The sequence below is a fragment of the Coturnix japonica genome, chromosome 22 (genome assembly GCF_054131305.1).
Source record: "Coturnix japonica strain WE chromosome 22, WE-NBRP24, whole genome shotgun sequence".
In the NCBI taxonomy this organism is placed as follows: domain Eukaryota; kingdom Metazoa; phylum Chordata; class Aves; order Galliformes; family Phasianidae; genus Coturnix; species Coturnix japonica.
Window position 1 is genome coordinate 2,476,948 of NC_140684.1, and position 22,969 is coordinate 2,499,916.

A 22,969-nucleotide genomic window follows, 5' to 3' on the forward strand; every position below is an offset into this window, starting at 1 on the left:
TCCAAACACGTTCCAGGGCCTTGATGTCTTTCTTGTAGTGAGGGGCCCAAAACTGGACACAGTACTCAAGGTGTGGCCTCACCAGTGCTGAGTACAGGGGACCAATCACCTCTCTGCTCCTGCTGGCGACACTGTTTCTGATGCAAGCCAGGATGCCATTGGCCTTCTTGGCCACCTGGGCACACTGTCGGCTCATGTTCAGCCGAGAATCAATCAATACCCCCAGGTCCATTTCCTCTACGCAGTCTTCCAGCCACTCTGCCCCAAGCCTGTAGCATCGCCTGGGGTTGTTGTAGCTGAAGTGCAGGACCTGGCATTTGGTCTTGCTGATCCTCATCCCATTGGCTTCAGCCCAGCTCTCTGGCCTGTCCAGATCCCTCTGTAGGGCCTTGCTACCCCCAGGCAGATCCACACTCCCTGCCAATTTGGTGTCATCTGTGAACTTACTGAGCGTGCACTCAATGCCCTTATTTAGGTCATCAATAAAGATATTGAAGAGGGCACGCCCCAGCACCGATCCCCTGGGGAACACCACTCGTGACCGGTTGCCAGCTGGATTTAACTCCATTCGCCACCACAATAATCACCACCATAACTGTTATCTCCCAAACTGTAGGATATCAAAGTGATGCTGTATTATGATCTCTTAATTTTTAAATTCTTTACAACTGGAAAACAACACCCATGGTGCTACATCCATATATCCAGTGAAGCCTGATGAAGGCAAGGTTTGCACTGGGCTTTCTGTACAAAACTGTGGCGCATGGGTGTGTGGTAGTCTGTGCTCACAGTGATGGGTTCACAACTGGGAAAAGGAGCACCTGCTGATATGAGTTACAGTGTGAGGAATAAGTGGCTTATGGCTTAGACTTGGTTGCAGTATTTGGTGTTCTGCAGTATGTGACATTTATGTTTGGTAAATGCACCCCTTCTCCAGGCATCCTTAGGTGGGCTGGGAATGCTTCCTCCAGTAGTAAACGGAAGAGGAGAGCATCCTCTACAGATTCTAGTAATACTTAAGGAATTTTATTGAATGAATGCTTTGCTGTTCATTTTCAGGTTCATGTACTTCCCAGCACTTAAGACAATCATATCAAATTTTTCTTCCTCATGATTTTTTCTTAAGTTCATGAGAAAACTAAAAATGTCCCAGTAAATTGTATCTTCTTAGTAATGAATGCAGAACTACTGTTCTTGTTTTCAAAGCAAATCACAGAAAAATACAGGAACAAAGATAGCTGTTTTATAGTCAGTACATTTATTTTGAACTGAGTAAGTCTGGAAAATACTTGATTAAAACTGCAGATAAAATGAAGAGTCCACAAGCTTTTTCCAGATTGTTCATAAAAAAATCCACCCAACTGACAACACTGCATCAAGAAAATGTTTTTAATTGAAGTCTTTAGTTAAAGGAAAAGCATTGTGGCTCTCAAACATATTATTAAATCTGTATTGTTTAGTTAATAGGATGGGAGAAGACACTTGCAGAGTGCTGCGTCAGATTTATCAGGGCATGTTTTAATTCTAGCTCACTTGCTGGATTTCACAGCTATTTGTCTGGTATTGGGATAATTTGGAGGGCTGAGTAAAGCCAGATGACTGTAATGAACTCATTTTGTCTTTAGCTCATTCTGGAAAGAATAAAAATGCTATTTATAGGGTATTGTGTATTGTTAGGACTTCTGTTCTTCCTGTTTTTCCAACTTTCTCTGGGCCACTGTCTTTGTGCCATCAGCAATAATTACATCAAATTAATTCAGCATAATTGAGTTAATTATTAGCTCTGAAGGTTAGCACCATGACTTCCATTGAACCAAAGCTTTTATCCCTGTTTAACCGAGGTTTTGTGAAATATAAGCAAATCTGAATCATGGGTGAAACCTAAGGCTTCCCATAAAGTGCTGATCCTGTTCTGAAGAAGTACCCTGCTGCATTCATTTGTTTGTGGGTGATGATGCCCTGTCTGTGAGGTGAATGCTTTGGAATTGTGTCAGTCCCCAAATACTTAAGGAAAAAATAAAATTGAATTGCCTCAGGGCTGTTCAGTCAAAATTCAGATAGGTGGAATGATTACTGGTAGAGATTTAGATTCATAGAGGATATTGAACCTGGTTTAGCTGATGCGTATAAAAGCACTAGAAACAATTGTCACACAGCCCCTTCTGAAGCCAGATACTGATTTCCTGAATGAGGAGCTTCCTTCAGAATTTCTCTTTCCATTTCAATACCTTGTAACTTCCTAAAATAAAGCCCTTATGTATAGAGATGAATAGTCCACCAGGGAATAGGGAATGTGTAGGTCTTTTGTAGAAACCATAGAATCATTTCAGTTGGAAGGGACCCTTAAAGGTCATCTAGTCCAACCCCCCTGAAATGAGCAGGGTCATCTACTAGACCAGGTTGCTCAGAGTCTGGTCCAGCCTGACTTGGAAAAGCATCTACCAAAGCATGGAGATTGTGCAAATCTTGTGCTACCTTTGTGAGGAGCTCTTTTGTGGAATCCTTCTGCAGCCAGCAGTTTAAGAATGAGCCCTTGGCTCAGAATGCCAGCCAGTTGCTGGACTGTACTTTTCCTTTGCAACAAGCAAAGACAGACTTTTCCTTGTTTTTCTTAGACGTTTCTCTTTGGGGTAGACTAGGCCATGGAGAATTCCAGTGAAGCTTCTGGGAGAACTTGAAATATGGCTTTAAGAACTCACAGATACTCCTAAGATACAGAAGGGCATCTGGCCACATGATTGACTGCTGGTATGCTAACAATCCCTGATTAGTGAACTGTACAAATTAAAATCCTCCTAAAGAGGCTAAACACTCCTAGACTTGAATGTTCTGTAATACTGCTACTTATAAGCATTTCTCCCATCAGAAGGCATGTGTTTTGCTCACAGTGCAGTAGGCCAGAAAGTTATTGTACTACCTGTCATACAGTAATTGGGAGAAGCACTGTTGCTAGTCTGGAGCACTTCAAAATGCATTATTTACAAGAAAGGGAGGAATGAACATGCAGCTTTAATTCTAATGGCAACGAGGTACAACTAACTGCGTATTGGGCATGATCTCAAACAGAAGTACTTACAAACTTGATCAGTAAGAACTGCGTTCATGTTATTGAACTTGTACTGAACAGTTTACAGCTGGGAGGATAAAGTTCTTATAAGACTGTGGCTTTCAGAATTTTCCTTGTGAGCTGGAAGGAGTGACTGGGAAAAAAAATAGATTGAATTGCACCTATACGAGGGAGACTTTTGTCTGTGCCCCTATTGTTGACTGAATTTGGTGTTTGGTGAGCATTATGCAAAGCAGATTTGTTCGATTAGTCTAAGCATGCTCATTAATTATCCAAAACTGGATAATCTGGCCTGAATGTAGGAAGTGCACTGTCTCACTGGTGTTAGATGCTAAGCCTCCATCTTTCATTTGCTGTGTTTAGTGTATTGCATGTCTCTGCTTCGTGATAGCAAATGACACTGTAAGGTAAAAGTCTTGTCCTGCAGCTTTGTTTGCTTGATTCATGTGAGCAGTCTTCTGACCTGTATTCTGAACTGTGTAATATTTAGGTGCATCAAAGCACAGCTTTTGAGTGGAACCAGTTTATCCAACAATTTACCTCCTTCTCTACCCTGTTGTCCTTATATACAACTCTGATGCAAAGACTGTTGAAGCTTGTGCATTTAAATGTTTGCTGGAAAGTAACTTCTGGTGGTGTTCAATAGCTCTGGGCCTAATACTGAGGCTGACAGACTGCCTGAAGCCCGTTTGACTGACGGCTATTCCTTGTCAACAGGCAGATCTTTGGATTTTGTTGTTTGGCCAGTTTGTAATTTCCTGTATGCTGATACTCTATAACGCTACCTTCACAGCACAGGCCTGTGTTGTTATTTAACTGTCATTTGACATTGCTTGGTGCATGCAGCAGAGAAGCAAAGCACAGAGCAGAGGAGAACAGAAATAGAAGTGAACAAGAATGTCTAGCTATCATCATTCATGCAATAAGACATTAGAAATTGTATTCAGAAAGGACAGAATCCACAATAATGACAGGCCACAACCCGTCAGAAATCATCATGTCAAACCAGCAGATCTTAATAAAAGCTCAGTATGTTGGAGAGATGTGTTTATTACAATGTGATTTCAGCATTGTGCATGCTCACCCATATACAAGAAAGGGTGTATCTACAGGGCAGGTCATTGCCCAGGGCTGCAAAGCGTTCAGTAGCTGTGAGTGAATGTGACTTGTAGGGACAGATGTTTACTGGTTTGCCTAAGGCAGCAGAACCCATAGAGCTGGCCTTGAACACAGTGCACTGTTCATTCTTCTGTGACCTTCTAGGAAATAAAGAAAACCTATTACAGTGCAGTACACAGAGAAGAAGGCGCTTATTTCACTGAAACAGGACAAGTCTGCTACTCTGCTGCAGGAAGCTGTAAATATATTTTACAATTTTGTCCAAAATTTGAGGCTGTTCCCACATTCCATGCGGGAAGCTGTGAAATGTGAAAAGGAGGGCTAATGTAACCATATACAAAGATAAAAGAGTAGGGATTCTACTGAGGAGCAGCAGTTCATTCTGCTGTCGTCCTGGGTTGATAACAGATCTTGAACCAAGATGTTTTGTGGCTAAAGAGGTTTCCAGAGGCCTCCAATTTTATTCTTATTTTGGCAGCTTGATTATTACTTCTCTGTATAGAAAATGTTACCATCTCATTTTGCAGAAATGCCGCTTCTGGAATTTATATTCAAACTAATACAAGTAGGCCCAGGAAAGGCGTAGTAGATCAGGTTACACAGCTGAGCTATGAATCTTTAATAGTAAGTTTATTATTATTATTATTTTGAGTCTATTATTGGTTTATTGGGCATTTATTTATCTTTTTTGTTTTCAAGGAGAACAAATAATTTTGGAATGTTAGTTAACTGTGGAAGCTATTCCAACAGAAACACTGAAATCTCAAGCTACCTGAAGTTATATATAGTATTTTTTGAAGGGGAAGGAACATCTCCAAATATTTCTGTGCTATTTTATAAATACTTGCATAGCTGTGAATATTCTGAAGCACCTTCCTAATAAGAACTGCACTAATGCTGCTCAATAGATACTTTACATTATTTTTACTTTTTTTAGGAGGTTTGATTGCTCAATCCTAATTTGCAGAATCCACCATGTGTTGCTCAACAAACTTTGACTGAGTCCAAACAGCCTACTGACACCCAGGGAGACAGTATGGTTTTCTTGAATATGCATTGCGATGAGCTCATAAGAGAATATGGAGCAAGAACTTCAAGCACTGGTACCAGCTTTTGGGTCCATGTGTACCTTCAGTGGTACAGCCAGGTGTGAGAAATAGTATCCAATGGTTCTCTGTTTCCATTAGTTGTTCTCTCTGACTTCTGTTTTTTGTGCTTGGATTTGTGTGAGCTGGTAGCAGTCAGCAAGAATGTGTTCCCCATCAAAGATCATGAGATGGGACAGCGGGTTGGATGGTCAGAGTATAGGGGTGGCTGTGGGAACCCCCATGGTCCTGGTGAACAGTGTTCAACACTGGGGACCCTTGCTGCTATGTTGGCATGGGGAAGGCTCTGAGTTGTCAGGGCAGTGTTCCAGACGAGCTTTGTGTCAACTAGGTGACCAAATTAAGTGAGTGTCTCAGCTCCTCATTGGAGTCTCTGAAGCCCAGCTTTGGTGGCTATTTAACTAGTCTGAAGGAAGTGAGATTCGGGCTTTTGAGCCATAGGGATCTTTTTTTAAAACACCGTAGCAAGAGAAGGAAAAAAAAAAAACAACCAAAACAACAAACCATCAAAGAGCAGTGGCACAGTGTTGTATCAGTGTCACGGGTCCAGGTATATGCAGTCAATTTACAGGCTCGCTAGTACAGAGTGCGAGATTAATTGGCTTTGGCCAGCTTTTGCTTTGCTATCTGAGTATCATTATCAGGAATGTAAATGATGATGCTATGCAGAGAAATACCACAATAGTCTCAGTGTCTCCTCTTATACTTGTTTCTTTTTAAACAGAGCTTTTTCTAAATGCAAGTCTGATTTCAGCCTTCTGATTAGGACATTATACAGTCATCCATTCCAGAAAAGCATAATTAGTGTATAATTTTATTTTTGACTCAACAGTTCTTGGTTTAGATAGTCTGTTGCACTATGCATTGAATGTAAGTTATCAGAAGGAAATTTATATTATTAGTCATAGTTATAGCTAGATTCTGTGAGGTTGAGGTGTTGTTTTTTTTTCTTGGCAGATAAAAATGGTAACATTTGTGGGATGTTTTTAGAACAAAGGCAGTAGTGCAGATTCTTACTATACCTCATTGTCCTTTGTGTGTGTATGCAAAATGGGCCAATTGCCTTGAGTTACAATGCAAACTCTCTAATACAGCGTGGTGTTCAAGTACGAAGTTAAATATTGGAAAGAGGAAAGTCTACACTACTGCATTATGCCAAGAAACTGTAGAAACTCATTAGGTTATTCTGATTAAATAGCTATTCTGCCAAACAGCCATTAGGTTTTCTGTATCCTGTAGTAGAATAGTGAAGTGCAGTAAGAAAGATGACGGTTGCTTTTGGGAAGTGATGTAAGCTTTTAGAAAAATTGGGAATTTTTGTAAGAAGAATAAAGAGTTTTCTGCTCAGTGGAAGGTAGCTAATGCGAGTTGTGCTGTCATAACGGTTGAGGGAAATTTTCTCCCTTCTGCTGTAAGCATGGAGACTTTCTCAAATTAAAGTCTTTCCAGTGGCTGGTGGTTGTGAATTCAGGAAGCTGTATAGTCCCTTCTCAGCACTCTCTTCCAGCCCTGCTGGTGACAGTGTTCAGTCCCAAGAAAAGCAAGAACAAATCAGCTCTTCTTTGCTGTACTTCTACTATTTTTGCCGCTGGTGGGTATTATGTGTCCTTCTTCCCATCTCAGTTTTTATGACCAATACAAGTTTAAAGAAGATTAAGAGAATGTCAAGGGCAGGCAAGTCTTTTTATAATAAACAATTAACACATTTTAAAGTTTTGTTTTGCTCTGGGAGAGGCCTGCTGCTCTGATTTGTGAAAACTGCTGAAAATGAAGAAATACAAGACCCTTAATTGCCCCTGTCATATCCTGCTGTTCATGTGAATGTTTTCTGTCACCGTGGTTGATTATCTTTACCAGCACTGTAAAAACCTATGAATGAGATGCCCAGTGTCACCAAACAAAACTGAGACCCGCTCTGGATTAAGTTATTTCATTATATTTCTGTTTTCATGGCAGGTTATAGACTTGGAATCATCCTACCTGATTTGGGCTTGTAAATGTAGGATCTGTGTTATAACCCTTGTTTTGCTACCCCTGCATTCAATGGAGAGAAGATTAGGGAACAATTGAGTCTTGTTTATTACCTGAGCTTCATTTTGTAGTTTCTTTATCTTTCTGCTGGTTGGAGGGGTGGCATAGGGATCTCTTACTGTGCTTTAAGAGTATCATCACCCTTTTTCTCAAATGCCGGTGTGGAATGAATCTAAACCAAAAATACACGTGGAACTGACATTTGGCATATAGGTTTCATTGTGAGGAAAGAAACCGTTTTCGCAAAAGATTGGAAGTGAATGAGAGATGAACCACATTCTGGGGATGTTCAGATCAGTGTTTTAAGTTGAATGTTCCTGTGCAAATCCATAATTTTCAAATGTGATGAGCTGGCAGATTGATTAGTTGGGCTGGAACCATTTTGAAGTCAGCTCTTAGTCTGTGTTTCTGAATTTTTGTAACATCTTTTTTGCCCAGTATTTAAGTCCTGTAGTGAGTGAGGGTGAATGACTTCTAATAAACAAATATAAGTGAACAGAACTGGAATCAAACACGCATAATGGAAAGACTGCAGTAGTACGGAAGAACCATCTTCTTGTCCTCATGGCGGAAGAATGGTTTTCTGATTGTTCTCGAAACCCAATGGAAGCCATATTTTGGCTGTGAATAATTCCCTGGAGGTATTATTGGGAAGTCTTACCTCATCTCCCTTACTTTACTAATAGAACATATCAAATATTCAAAACCAGACATACCCTAGGAAGCTCAGAGTGCACTGAACAACTGATGTTTTAGATAAAGGATGGGGCTGTTCAGTGGTGGGTGAGGTTTTCCAACCTCAGTGAGCTGCCAGGGCCAGTACAGTTTTGTCTTTGTAACTTCTCAGTTCTGAGAGAATAACTGGCAGAAGGGAAAGTGTATGAGGATGGGAACCAGATAAAGTTTTCATACCCACTAGACATTGTGATTTCACACTCAGCTGTGGTGTGAAGTGTTTGAAAGTTAACTCCAGTCAGCAGCTACTACATCAACTTCTGACTTACCTGTAAATAATTAAAGAAACAAAACTTGCTGCATCTTGTCCATGGAATCTTTCCTCAATATTGTTATACTATTTGAGTAGAACACTATTTTTACTCAGTGTACATGTTGAGTGAAAATGGTTATCCTAGAATTCAGTAATAATAATCAAATGAAAATTAACCTGTTACGTTTGATCCACTTTTTGTTTCTGATGTGTATTAGGCTTCTTGGCACTGCATGCAAAACCACTGGACAGCCAGTTGCCTTATTTGATACTGGCATTGCCCATCCATCCATCCTAGGAACATTCCTTAACTACTTTCTAAGATCCCCTGAACATCAGTTCTTTCCCTAGGACTTTCCCTAGGATTATGTAAGGAAGTGACCAACCTAAATTAGTTTTAATAGTTTTTACTTCATCAGTTCATGAGATAGTCTTTTTCTCTCGAAGGCTAGAAAAAGGTTTTCCTCGTGAAGTGTCATCATAGCTCTTCTTAGGGACTTCCATGGCACCTCTTGTTAGCTGTGACCCTTTATTTTCTAAGGGCCTGTAGAAACGCTGTTGTGAAACTTGCCTGCTGAGAGCAGCTAAGCAGCTGGTGAGCTATATTGTGTGCTCTATTAGTCTGCACAAAAACATGTTTGGATTGCTGTCACCTCCTCCCTGTTCCCATCCCACCTGTTTGGCTCATCTACCTCATCTTGTGACTTGTCATTAGTCTGCCTTGTAAATAGTTTGTGGCAGAAACTTTTTCATGAGATAAGTGTGTAGAGATATACACAGAAAGAGGAACTACCTGCCATAATTGAGGCTGAGCTCTTGGCTGAAGATTATGGGCACAATTCCAATGCAGACAATAATGCTAATATTGCAAGGCTTTTTCTCACACATCTTCTGCAGACAAAGAGCTCTACTCCAGGAACATTTTACAGGATGTTATGTGTTTGAATCCAGCTACCTGCTATTGAATCTCTATAGTATAAATTTCACCCAGTCTAGAAACTTTTTACTATGGCTTAAACTTTAAAGAGTATTGCTGTAAATCAGCAGAGCTCTTGTTCCTATTGTAGGGAGATGCTCATTTGTATCTACTTGACTCCACCACAGGCTGTTCAGTTTTGCTGACAAAAGAGATCACAGTAATAGAGATCCTGTAATGATGGGCATTTCGTAGATAGTCAGTGAACAGCTTTTTGCCCCCACCAGATCTACTAGTAACTGCAAGTGTTCCTATTGCAGGTGCTTAGAAAGATCACTTTCAAATGTTCCAGCATTATTGTCCTGGGGATTTATTCTGTCATGCTTCAAAATTCTTGAGAGATACTAAATTCTGTAGCATATGGGAACAAATTTGTATCACATTCAACAGAAAATTTCTACTATTCTAGTCACTTTTTACCATCTTATAGATTATTTTTTTTTAATATAAATGTAATTGTCTGTGCGTGGGGTTTTATTTTAAGCTGACAAACCCTTTCCTCCTGTAGTTATAATACATCATTCATTTGGAGGAGCTTTTTGTTAATGCCAGGAGCTATATCTGCTTGGCAACTGAAAGGATATAAGGAACTCTAAGGTATGACCCTTTCAAATCCGTGAGAAAGTTAATGTGAATTCTTAATGAATATTTTATGAAATCTGAAGGGATTGCAGCACTGTGTCTGACTGAAGAGTGCAATGATCCTGCAGCAAATGTTTGAAGGTACTAGGAACTTTATTCTCTGTTTCTGTCAAGAATATCAAAGAAATTAAAGTTGTATGAATGATTAAATTCAAACCTTCATAACATGCCCCATCCTAATGGGGAGTCACTAAGATAATTCTTCCAGTTTTTAGTATGTTTGTGACAGGACCTACATGGTTTGTATTATACTGTGAGGTCAGCTCTGAGCTGACTGAAAGCAACCGCTTTATTTTGTCCTACACAAAGTTCTGAGCTGTTGCACATACTGTGGTATTTCTTAAAGGGTTGTTGTTGTGAAATACGTTTGCATCCAAAGTACCTAGAAATGGTACAGCTTGTGGTTAAATTGCAGCCTTTACTATTTTCTGTGCATTTTGCAAACTGTTGGAGAAGTATTGCAGCCTATTAGAAATAATCAATATGATCCTTAGCAGCCCATGAATAGGATAGTTACTGTGGTGTTATACTCAGAAATTGGCCAAAGACGTTACTTAAGAGAAGGAAAAACATAAATAGATCCAAATGATGTATTGTAAGGGTGCTAAAGTACTGTCATACACCTACTTCATTATTCAGATACTTTTGTATTATCTTTATTCTTAAAAGAGTAATGATGTAGAAGTGCTATTTTCCAAATGTTAAGTTAGTTCTCTACAGATGGTCACCATCTGTTAAATGATGAGTCCTTTACCATATTTGAGTAGCACTTTATATAGCTTGGATGGACGTATTGGTGCAATACATACATGTAGTTACTGAGGTGACACTTGATTTGTTTGTTTTTCTTTTGCTGTTCCAAAAAAAATAACAGAGAATTTCAGAGCTCTCAGTATTTTTTGCTTATTTTCTGTATTTTGAGTTGAAGTTTGACATTCACCAGTCAGTCCACAACATACTCTTGAGAGAGTTGCAATGCTAGGAAATATTTTTAAATTACAATGTAACTCATAGCAATTATAAAGGCCCTTATTCTGCAATGTCACTATGTGGATGAGCTCTTACAGGTACTCATAGGAAACAGCAAGCTTTTATGAGCCTCAGGATCATCATGGCTTAACAAGCAAACAGTTCTCTAACAGATTTCTTGGAGCTGTTGGTACTTCTTCATTTACTGTTGTTGCATTTTCTGTTGTTTGTTTGGGGGTGGGGCGAGGATTGTTATTGCTGGGGTTTTTATACTTGGAAAAAACAAGCATAGTATTACAATATAGTTTAGTGTTACAATCTCTGCATATTTGTCTGTAAACTAAGCAAGTTCTGATCCATTTCTTATTGTTTTCTTCTGAAGATTTTTTTCAAGTTATGTTGTGAAGTTTTAATTTATACGCCTTGCTTTTGTTGTTGTAAAATTGCCTTATGCTTTTATTACTGTGTTTTTGATAAAATTCAGTGAGTATCCTCATTTGTCTTCTTGATCTTTTTCTGCAGCTGAAAAGCTTGAAAATGGCTCCACTACCCAATGCTGAATTAGTTCAGAACTCTCTGCAGTTATATCGTTATTTGCTCCGATGCTGTAAGCAGCTTCCTGAAGAGAATATTCGTCAGCATTACAAACATGCAATCAGGCAGGTGAGAAATGTAATTCTTTTCTGTTATAAAATTTGCAGTAGGGTTTTCTTGTTGTTTCCTTCTACAATTTGGGCCAATTTCTTATAATTCCTGGAACTTTAAAAAAACGAAAAAATTCTTCTGTAGGCTTGAAACCTCTGTGGATTCAGAAGATTATACAGGGGTTATGTGAAGGAGCATGTGATCTTGTTTGCTTTCCTTTGCTTTCTTGTGAGTTCTTGTGTTAGTCAAGACAGTGAACAACAGTTGTTTATTTACCTAGCCATGTCCTTTTGGTGAAACTTGCTAGTTCCCTATCTCGGTTTGTTTTCCACAACAGGTGCTCATATGGAGAATGTGTAATGCCTTTGATCATACCTGTTGTCCTGTGCCTCTTGTTCTGCTGTAACAGAGAACTTCAAGGAAGCTTCACTATGCAGTGTTTGTTTTATGTTTTACTTAAGTGTTGCTGAATTTACTAGGATGTTACATGCTTATTAAACCAGAGCATGTACTTTCATGCATTTCTACATTAAGGTACCTTGACTGTTGTCCCAAAAAGTTCTCATAGCCTGCCATAATCTTTTTGGTATTTTTTTGATGATGATGTGTGAAAGGAGAAAAATATTTTATATGGAAAATGTTTGATAAGCCTTGTTATGGAAATAGTGTAGGCAGGTGCTGTGATGCATATTTTTACCTTTTCAAATCAAAAAGTTTGTTGGCATTAAATTTTCTTCAGGGTTTCAAAGTATTCCTTATTTAAAGAACAGTTGCATTGAGTTGGCTAGTCAGTGTAATGCTTGGATCAATTGTTGCAGAGTTTCAAAGTTCATGCTGATGAAGATGATCCTGAGAGAATACGGCAAATTATTAAGAGAGCCATTGAGGATGCTGACTGGATCATGAACAAAGTAAGTGCATCAGATTGTCTAAGCTTTTCTCTGAATCGGATCAAAACGAAGAAAACTTTGCAAAGTGAATTATGAACAGCAAACTGTTGTACTATTTGGGACACTGAAGTATCCAAGAGAAAGGAAATAACCTGTCTGCTAGGTTTATGATTGTAGTGGTTCCTGTTTAAAAATTTGTTAACGTAAAATTAAGTGTATTGTTTAGATGCATTGGTGTTTTAAGTTAGTCTACGTGTAACTTGCTTCCATTAAGAATTAAATTTCCACAGTAGTGACTAATATTAATCTATCACAGAGGAAAGATGTGAAATTTTTGCAAGTCACAGTTTGCAGATACTCACTGGCTGCATTCCTAGCAAAAATCTATCCTCTCTTAGTCATTTCAATTTGCAGGATGTTTTTTTCCTCAAGCCTTGTCTATGGCTGTGCAGGTCAGGGTTAGACAACACAGTGGAAAAATTGCAGTAATCCATTTACTCGTAGTTATCACCCAGTGGAAATGCATCTTTATTATCAGTGTAGCTAAAAATATCACTCAAACTGTCAGTTCTGCAAGGTCCACATCAGTGTATGCTAGCTGAAAAACTGTGAAATAACAAACTGGATGCTTAAAGAATGTACGCTGTATGCCAGTAGACAGCTGAGAATACTTGTACTTCCTGGGATTTAAATGTCTGGTGAGCATGACATGTTAACATGGACTAATGAAACAAGTCAAAAATTCCGCTTGCTCTAAGTATCTGTAATTTAATCTACTAAATAACTGTGAAGTCCTTATCTCTGCCAGTACAAGCAATCCAAATAAAAACTGTTACAGGAGCAGGCACAGATTAGTCATAGATTACAAAATTACAGCAATAGCAAAATCCCAGCAGTTACACTCTAGTACATAACAGTCTGTGCATTATTCAGATTTTGTTTGCAATACGACTATGAAAAGCATTATTCAGATTCCACAGCTGAGTGGAAGATCAGATTCACAGTGTTCATGAAAAAGCAAATGTCTCCATTATCTTATATAGTAGATGGTGCGTCCATCACATCTCTGTTGAACTGAAAGGAAACTGAGACAATTTTGTCTAGATGAGTAGACTTGTAAATCTTTGACAGTAAGAATCACTGCTTTTAGTTATGTATTTTTCTCCACTAATAACTTTTTTTTTTCTCCTCAGTATAAAAAGCAGAAGTAGAAGAAGGATGAAGTCAAGAATGTCATTGGTAAACATCCTTAGATGACGTCAGTCAAATAAGTCCAGTACTATAGTATAGTTATTGCTTGCAATTTTACCTTACCTAATGCAAATACAGTAATATTTCTGACGCCACTTGAGATAATAGATAACTGACACAGCATAGATTCAAAGCATTAGAATGTGTAATTACAAACCTTAGCTTAAAGCCAAACTTCCCCAAGATTTGCATAGTCCAGAACATTTCTCAGGAAAATGAAGTGAGCCTGAAAAGGTAATGTAGTACAAGTAATTAATAAATAATAAATATTGCTCTATTAATTGTTCACATCTTGTGAGTTATTCCCACGTGAAAAAACTTAACCACTATCTGAGCAGAAAGGTCTGTACCGAGAGCCCTCAAATTTGGGAACTGCCCATTTAGGATGAGGACAAATTTCCCTTCACTTGTGTCATGGTTTTGTAATTTATCCCATTCCCCTTTTCCCCCTCCTTTCCGGGCCCTGGGCGGGGGGAGGGGTGCCCTATGGGGTGGCTTCCCCTGTCACAGGCATTGGTAAATCTTAGTAACCCGTGACAACTTGATTGTACATTAAATTACACTTAGATCTGGATTCTCGGTGGTATAACACTACTTGATACACTTGGTCTGTAAATTGTTTTTTACCAGAAGAACATTGCTACTAAACTGTAGTATTACGGTTAGGCTTATGTTTAGGTGTGACATACGTATCTAGTAGCAGAGATAAAGGTATAGGTTACTGAGTGGAGAACTTTGCCATGAGGACTTTAAGCCCATCTGAAGCTTGAACTACAATATCCCATTGATAGCTAGATTGATTAGTCTCACTTCTTGTCCCTTCATACGGACATCTTTGTTCTACTTGATAGGTTTACACTTAAACTAATGTTTGTGTTTTCTTTTTTTTAATACAGATGCATGTCCCTGTGACCCTAATTTCTAAACTCTTCAGGAAAGACTCCATTCAGCTGAGTTCTATACACTCAATGGCATTATCACTGAAATGTGCAACTTAGTACAGGTATAAAGGCTTTCGCATCTTTTTGAATTGTGTAATAAACACCCTTTAAAAATGGTAGTCTATGTTCTTTTTAAAAAGACAATTTCGTTGCCCAAATAAATTTTCATTGGTAAAAACTCAAAAAAAAAAAAAAAAAAAAAAAAAACCCTCAAAAAAAACCCCAAAAAACAAAAAAAACCACTAGATATATTAATGAAATTTAGGGATGCAAAGGTTTCCTTTCACAGTATCGTCTTTTTAGCTGTACTTGAAACTTTTTGCCTCCAGATGGCAGCGTGTGCTGCTGTAAATGCAGGAAGTCCTGAGTATTTGAGGGTTAGATTTGTTTGTTTTTACTGTTTCCAAATTGCTGAGCTTATTCACCTGCGGAAATAAAACTCAAGTGCTAAATGTGGTCTGTTCTGGGCTCCAGATTTTATTTTTTCATTCAGCCATGAAAGAATCCTAGTTCCAAGTGATCAAACAGAATTTCAGGCAAGTAGAAGAAATTAAGGCCATAATGTGCAAGTTTATATCGTAAGGTATTAACATTTTTTGTTCATATCTACTCATTTTATACCATACTCATCAGGCATTTCTTTGCTTTGTTATTCTGTCTTCTGCCATCTTCATTGTCTTCTCTGGCCTTTCATCTTCCACTTCATCTTATACGTCTTCTATTTTTGTAGCTTCTCTTTTATATATACTTTAATTCTGATCTCTCTCATCTTGTCCCTTGGCCTCAATTCTTTCTCCTTCCCAGATACTTTTCTGATATTTGTAGGTACATCAGAAGATACTCAAGTATTAAATAGAAGTCATTCTTCTGCTTAATTTCAAGTAATAATGAAGCTAGCAGAATGGATGCAGGTTTTTTCTACCTATGGGGAAAACTACTTAAATACATTTTTGGAAAGTGCAGCTGTTTGTCATTCCAGTGTAGTTTGATGCAAGGTAGAACACAATATTTCAGCCCTGACATTTGACAAGGAGTATATAGTATGAAAGCAAACACAAATAGAAAAGCTCAAACAGGTTTGAAGATAGATATAGGAATGTGTTATCTTTAATCAAGAGCAAAAAAAAAACAGCTGACCAGTATAGAGGTGCAGTGGCAGCTTTATTTCAGTATAATATCAAAAGCATTGAGACTCAGTAGCAGTAGCAATGTATTGAAACATACTGCTTTCCCAAAATTTAGGTGTCATTTGCTCAGTAACCCTCCATTGCTTTGTTTCATACTACATAAAGTTGGACGTGTTTTGCTCTGTTAATAATTTGGTTTATATATATAAATAATAATAATAATTAATAATCAACTCTTAAATAATTTATATTATTCTTACATACATAGTGTTTAATTTGTGAACCACTCAACAGGGAGTACACCAAGGAGCTGTAAGATGTAACCATGGCATCTGTGCAGTTCCAAATTTTGAGGTGCCAGATGAGATCTGGGAATATCAGACCAGAGGTACGAGAGTTGTAATTGTTATAGCAGACCTGGAACTGTAAATTTTGGAAACTGGTAGAATATGTACTACCTTGTATGGTGTAGAGAGGGAACATGGTTAAGGCAGGAGCCAGAATTTGTTTTCAAAATTAGAAACCTGTGATGTGAAGATAAGTTTATTTACACTGCTAGGGAGCAGGTAATATTTTTATAGTGGGAGAGATAATGCAAACAACTATTTATTTCCTTGTAATAGTGAAAGTGACCCCTAAGACAGAAGTGTTTCTCTAATGACTGGACATGCAGGTGTATAGCTGAGGCTTTCCTGCTTTCAAGACATAAAACATTCTCTTCTTCAGTAGCATAATTTCATAGTTTCATAGTTTTGTGCAGGTTGGAAGGGACCTTAGAGATCATCGAGTCCAACCCCCCCGGGATTCGAGCCTCTGTGTAGCAGAGCGGCACTTCTACCACTTGCACCACAGGGGATTCGAACCCAGGGCCTCTGGTGTTGCAAAGTGGCGTCTTTAACCACTGCGCCACCGGAGGCACACAATTTGAGGTGAAATACATTGTTTTACTCAAAATATAGATGAGAATTTGAACTCACAAACAAAATCTGAGCAGAGATCAATACTTCAGACCAAAATTGTTATCCAGAAAAGTTTCTTATCAGAAGTCACTAGACTGTGGAAGTGCCCTAAACTGTACCTTTCACTCCCTGTTTGACCTGAGAGTTTGTACAGTAAATTGAATTTTCTTCAGCTCTGTGCCTTTCTGCTTTCTGCAGCCCTGCCTGTTTCCTGAGATATCCCCTTTTTCCACCAGTCTCTTAATGCAGTGTTAATGTGCTGTGCTAAAGATTCTTTCAATTGCTGTGAGCAGACCCATTGTGGGAAAGTCTTGTACAGTCATATACATCCCTTGATTTCTACTGCTCGTGTGGGGGAACTTAATTGTTAAGTCTCAGCCAGGGTTCTCTGCTGGTGATTGCAAAGAAAATATCAGCACCAAATAGATTCATACATTTGTGTTTTTGTATTCAGCCATGTAGAATTTTTGAAAATAGAGATGTTGGGTGTAAGTTAATATATTGCATCAACAATTCAATGAGAAGTTAGAGCAGTTTTTGTTGTTGACTTTGCAAATAAGGCCAAGCCTTTTCTGGTTATTGGTTCCTTATTTCAGTAAAAAGAAACCCAAACCTATTTCTGTACTTCTATATCATGCCATTTCTGGTAAGTAATGGACTGTTGATAGGTATATGCAGTAACTGAACTTCAAAGCCCCATGTTTTTCTGGGCCCAGCAAAGTAAACATTGAGTTACCAATGCTGCTTTCATCAGTTTTCATTGTATTTACAAATTAACAGCTACTTTCTGGAAACAGTTTTGCAGCTGGTTACTATCAGATCTTAAGTCAATAACTTCTAAGTATTTCTTTCTGCTGGGGGGTGGGTGGCCTTGTCTGTACATAGCCTTTGAACAGTTAACTCTGACAGTTATGCTACTGACAGGGTTTCATAGGAGGATTGTGCAAAGCAAATATTAGAACAAAGAAAAAGACGATTATGAGATTTCTGTTTGATACATTGGGTAAATTACTTTTAATTTTTGAAGTATGGAGAAGGAGCTTGTTTGGCTCACATTTCAGATATGGAAATTGATAAACAAATTCTTAGTAATTAGTTCCAGGTTATAGACTTACAATATTGAGTCTAAGGATAGAACCAAATTTGATGCTTCCCTTTCTCTCTCTCAGAAATATTGGTTGAAAACTTATGGAAAACATCTGTACAACATAAATATGGAAATGACATATCTCCAAAGACTGTAACAACTGATAATTTACTAGTGAGTTAGTTGAAACATTTTGTTTAGTCAGTAAATTCTTGCTCTTAACCCCAGGGATATGTTTTGAAGGATCTGCTTTTGATTACCAGCCTCAGAGCCTCATGCAGAAGCTTTCTGTTTAGTCTTTCCTTTTTTCAGTTTGTTGACGTTGGATTTTGGTACTTACATAGATTGTAAATGTGTGATCTGTCTAAAGTACAGGAAAATATTCAACACTTTCCATACTTAAAAAGATGTATGTCTTTCTGATCTTATTTTTGTGCCAGATACTGATCTTGGTTCATTCTTGTCACTGAGAGTTATTTGAGTCTTCTGTGTACTGAATAAATACTTCCATTTCAAGACAGGTTCTCTGTAACACCATTTGTCAATAGCTGAATATTCTTTAAATCATTCTTTGTACTCTAGCACTTTGTGAACTTTTTCATGTGATTTGTTATGTCACGGGCATTGCTTTTTGTGTAGTGACACGTGAGCTTAAGAATTTGATGCTACATAAAGACATCTCTTCTGGGGCATTTGGCTTATTTTCAGGTGTCATAAAGCAATGCTGTTTACTGCTGTACAATAGAGAGCAAGCATACACACTGTTTCTGAGAAAAATAATATTCACAATGATGTTTCTTAAGGGAAACATTTCCTTATTTGTAGGTAGCTTTCAACTTGATGTTACAAAGAGTGCCTTCATATACAATTCTGATAAGGCGCAAACTGAACAAATAGCACTGTGCCTCTGAGTCTTAAATGCTCAGTATCATAACATTCATCATTAGTGTCCTTGACCTTAAGCTGCAAGAACTAGTCTTTAAGGCTAGATGCTTCACAAGGTAGGATCCTTTGGTGTTATCCAAAATAGCATATGTTTATTTGAAAAGTCTTGTTGTCACAACTGCATTCTAAGGGAACTGAATAACTCATGAAGGTGGCTTTAAAATTTGTTTGCTGCTTGCTTGGCCAGTTGCTTTGCTCTGGTCTTTCCTACTGCTCAGGGACTGGGTATTTTTTTCTTGAATGTAACTCAGCTGGCACATCTTTCAACTTCTGTATTATTTGATTTTATTTATCTTATACTTCTGTTAAGCCAGGTTTTATGAAATAGTGTTAACTGAAATACACGCCAGACATCAAGTATTCCTTTCAGCTTGTGATTAATCAAAGCAGATATTAAGGGAAAAATAAGTCTGTTCTTTGAAGAATGTTTTCTGTTTTCCTCATAGCTGTTTGCTGATATTTAAAATAATTTTGAATGGTTCAGAAATAGAAGGAGATGTCTGTCGAAACTAAGAATGTGGCAATATTTGTATTTATCATTAATTGAAGAGATCTCTGGCACTGTACACTTAGAGAGAAACCTTGTGTACTTAAGTAACCTCTGGAGTATGTGAATTCTGGACTGACTGTTTATTGTCCTGATGTGGGAACTGGGAAGACTAAGAGGTTAATTTCTTATCCTGTTGCTATCAACCTGGATTTTCCCAGGCTAATTGTATTCTGCATTACTCCTTTTAGAAAAGGATTAACTTGAATTTTAAATCACTTACTTCTGAGCAAACTTTATTTGCATGTCTAACAACTTCATATAAAATACTCTTTCCTCTGCCACCCCATAGCCCTGAAGCATTTCATTACATTTGTGCTTTCTTCCGCTGGCATTAAACTTCAACTATTTAAAAACTAGAATACTCTGTGTCCTTATATTATTATAGCTTTTTTTTTTTTTTTTTTCCAGAATTTTTCATATCCTTCCATCTTTCTTGAAAGAAGTTTTTAAAATGTTCTTCTTTATATTTCTTGCTGTTCTGCAAAACACATTCTAAAGGTGAATATTAAAGAGTTACAACATTACCAATAAATTCTCGCAACTGATTGATATCTATTCTGTATTAGGTAATATCACACAGGAGTCTTACTTTCATTTTCTTGGTGGTCATTTCGTTGACAGAAAGTCAGCTGGTATGAAACAAGGAACAAGGAAAACAGTTATGTTTCAAAATATCAAACATGGAGGGCCATAAAAATAATCCTGGAATAGAGAGCAAATCCCTGCCCTTTATAAATCATTCATTATCCTCAGTTACTTCATAAGCAAAAAATAAGGTTTTACAACTTACATAATACAAAGGATTTATACACTATGAATGACAGCATAAGAAATAATATGAATGAAAATCCAGGACAGAACAGGAACAGAAAATCCAAGGACAGAACCATAAACTCATCTAACAGTGACACTTTGATAAAAATGGATTGTATAACAAACGGAACCCTTTACAGCTGACTGTATTGTACTGAGAGCAGCCCAGCAGAGGGGGTCCTGGTGGACCTGGAAGAAGCTGGATATGAGCTGGCAGTGCTTGCTTGCAGCCCAGAAGGCCAATTGTATTTTAGGCTGCATTAAAAAAGAGGTGGCCAGCAGGGAGAGGGAGGCAATTGTCCCCCTCTGCTCGGCACTTGTGACGCCCCATATGAAGTACTGCATACAGGCCTGGGGCCTCCAATACAGGAAGGATGTGGAGCTCTTGGAGCGGGTCCAGAGGTGGGCCACTAGGATGATCAGAAGGCTGAAGCACCTCTCCTATGAGGAAAGGTTGAGGGATCTGGGCTTGTTTAGCTTAGAGAAGGCTCTGGGGAGACCTCATTGCAGTCTTCCAGTACTTGAAGGGAGCATTTAAACAGGAGGGGGATCGCCTGTTTACGAGGGTGGATAGTGATAGGACAAGGGGGAATGGTTTTAAACTAAGACAGAGGAGGTTTAGTTTAGAGATTAGGAGAAAGTTTTTCACCCAGAGGGTGGTGATGCACTGGAACAGGTTGCCCATGGAGGTTGTGGATGCCCCATCCCTGGAGGCATTCAAGGCCAGGCTGGATGTGGCTCTGGCAGCCTGGTCTGGTGGTTGGTGGCCATGCATATAGCAGGGGGGTTGAAACAAGATGGTCATTATGGTCTTTTTCAACCTAGGCTATGCTATGATTCTATGATGATTCTGTGTGTGTGATTTTTTTCACTTACTACTTAGCAATTTTTTTCTTATTTATGTCTCATAGAGGTCACAGGTCATAATGGTATAACTTTCATCTGTAGAAGTCTGTAACACTCTTAAAAACCTTGTGTTCATAGAGAATTCTTGTTAAAAGAAACACTGAGATAAATCTTGTCATTATGTATTAGTCTATAATCATGGAATTGCTTGAGGTGAAAAAAGCTACCGTACATGAGCTTTCACTTAATTCCTTATCAACAACTATCAGACATGATACGGGTGAAAAGTGAGGGTATGTCATCATGTACTTTGGAAGTCATCTTAACTGATATGGTCACTACATCAAAACAAAACATTCTTAACTCTGAGGGTTTCTTTCTTTTCGATGAAAAGTGAGAGGAGGAAATAATATTGAAGTTTTCATCTTATGCTGGTTACGGGGCTGTTCTGAACTGTTCTATCTTAATGGTCTGTGTTGTAAAGTTGCAGAAAATTCCCCTTTACAGTCCCTCCTGCCAAGTCTCAGAGGACCGAGCTAAAGCTAGTCATTTGTAAACACAAGATGAGGTAAGAACATGCTAAAAGTATTAATTCTCTCACTCAGGAATATTTCTAGTCTTGTGAACAGCTCCTTCTGCTTTGGTGGCTATGGTCCAAATAGCCTTTACTGCAATGGCTATATGAAACATTTAGACTGTGTTAGATGTATTTTTATATCCTATTGTTTTGTGAATAGGGACAAAAATTGTTACACGTAATAAGAGCACCTGCTATTAATTTGTAACCTTCCTACATGTTTTTATTAGTATTATTTGTTACATATTAAACCCAATGGCTTAGCCCAATTCGTTGTTCAGTCTGTAACTTTTTAGAATTGGACCTTACTGTATATCAGCACAGATTCTTCCACAAGCTTGTTTTTTTAAAGTGACTTCTCTAACTCAAAAGTCGGTGTTCTCTCTTCTGAATTCAGCTTCAACTGTGGTCTTCCCTGTCAGTGCATTCAAGAGTTGTGTGAATAAGCAGTGTATTTGTTTGCCCCAAAAAAGAAACTAAATAGACAACCCCAAGCTGGAACTGTTAAAGAAGGTGGGATGGGAAAAGCAGCACAATTGGAGTACCTGCATCTTTTGTGCTACTGTACTTGGTTCAGTTTGGGCCCCACTACAAGAAAGAGGTTGCTAAATGAGTGAATTCAGTGGAGGGATACTAAGATGGGACTGAGGGATGTACCTCATGAGAAGAAGCTGAAGGGACTGGGTTTTTACTGCCTGGGGATGAGAAGACCCAGGGGACTTGGTAGCGTCTTCCAGCACCTCTGAGGAAATGGAGCCCTGCTCTTCACAGCGGTGTGTAGCAGGAGGAATGAAGAGCAGTGAGCAGAAACTGAAATAGGAAGATTAGACTGGTTATAAGGTACAACTTTTTCCCTGAGAGGACATGGTTGGACTAGCTGATCTTTGTCTTCTTTTCCATCAGCAATGCTTCTGTGACAGCCTGACAATGGTGTAGGTTGTGTGGCAATGTTTTCCAGTCTTGTTCCTTGGAAGTTTTTGAGACCAGCCTGGATTGAGCCCCGAATTTCCTTCTCTGACCTTGCTGCTTTGGGTAGGAGGATAGACTAGACGAGATGCTGAGGTGCCTTTCAATCTGAATTTTCCTATAATCCTACCTAAATTCCTGTTGCTGTTAAGAATTGCGTGGAGGTTATATCACAGTCCATGATAGATTGGAAAATATATATATATATAAATTCTGTTAAATATAAGTCTGTCAAACTAAACTTATCCAAAAGAGTCTGCCTGGTTAGAAAAAAGAGTGTACATTACACTGCAGAAGCAGTCTGTGAACATGGACTGTCAGAAACTGAAAGCTGAGGCTGTACATTGCTGATCTTAGGTGCCTTTTCCAGATTTGAGATTTCCCCAAACATTACTTTGTTTCAGAAGGCTAATCCATGGGCTTAGACATAGCCCAAAACCACAACCAGGGTGGATACAAATGGTAGGTAATTAA

General features: G+C 38.4%; 1 protein-coding gene across 49 annotated transcripts in view; it reads left to right on the forward strand.

The window, feature by feature from the left end:
• Positions 1 to 19,825, forward strand: part of LYRM9 (LYR motif containing 9) — a 36,449-nt gene extending 16,624 nt beyond the window's left edge. For 25 of the 49 annotated variants that reach the window (XM_085521884.1, XM_085521875.1, XM_085521898.1 and 22 more), the window contains 3 exons: positions 11,421 to 11,561; positions 12,362 to 12,454; positions 13,627 to 13,965. In XM_085521884.1, the coding sequence (XP_085378010.1) occupies positions 11,436 to 11,561; positions 12,362 to 12,454; positions 13,627 to 13,644 (237 nt within the window). In that variant the 5' untranslated portion in view covers positions 11,421 to 11,435 and the 3' untranslated portion in view covers positions 13,645 to 13,965. Of the gene's footprint in view, positions 1 to 11,420; positions 11,562 to 12,361; positions 12,455 to 13,626; positions 13,966 to 14,580; positions 14,745 to 17,880; positions 19,653 to 19,701 lie in introns of those variants that run through there. The other 24 variants (XM_015881084.3, XM_015881093.3, XM_085521910.1 and 21 more) reach the window with 3 other exon arrangements.
• Positions 19,826 to 22,969: the final 3,144 nt, after the last annotated feature.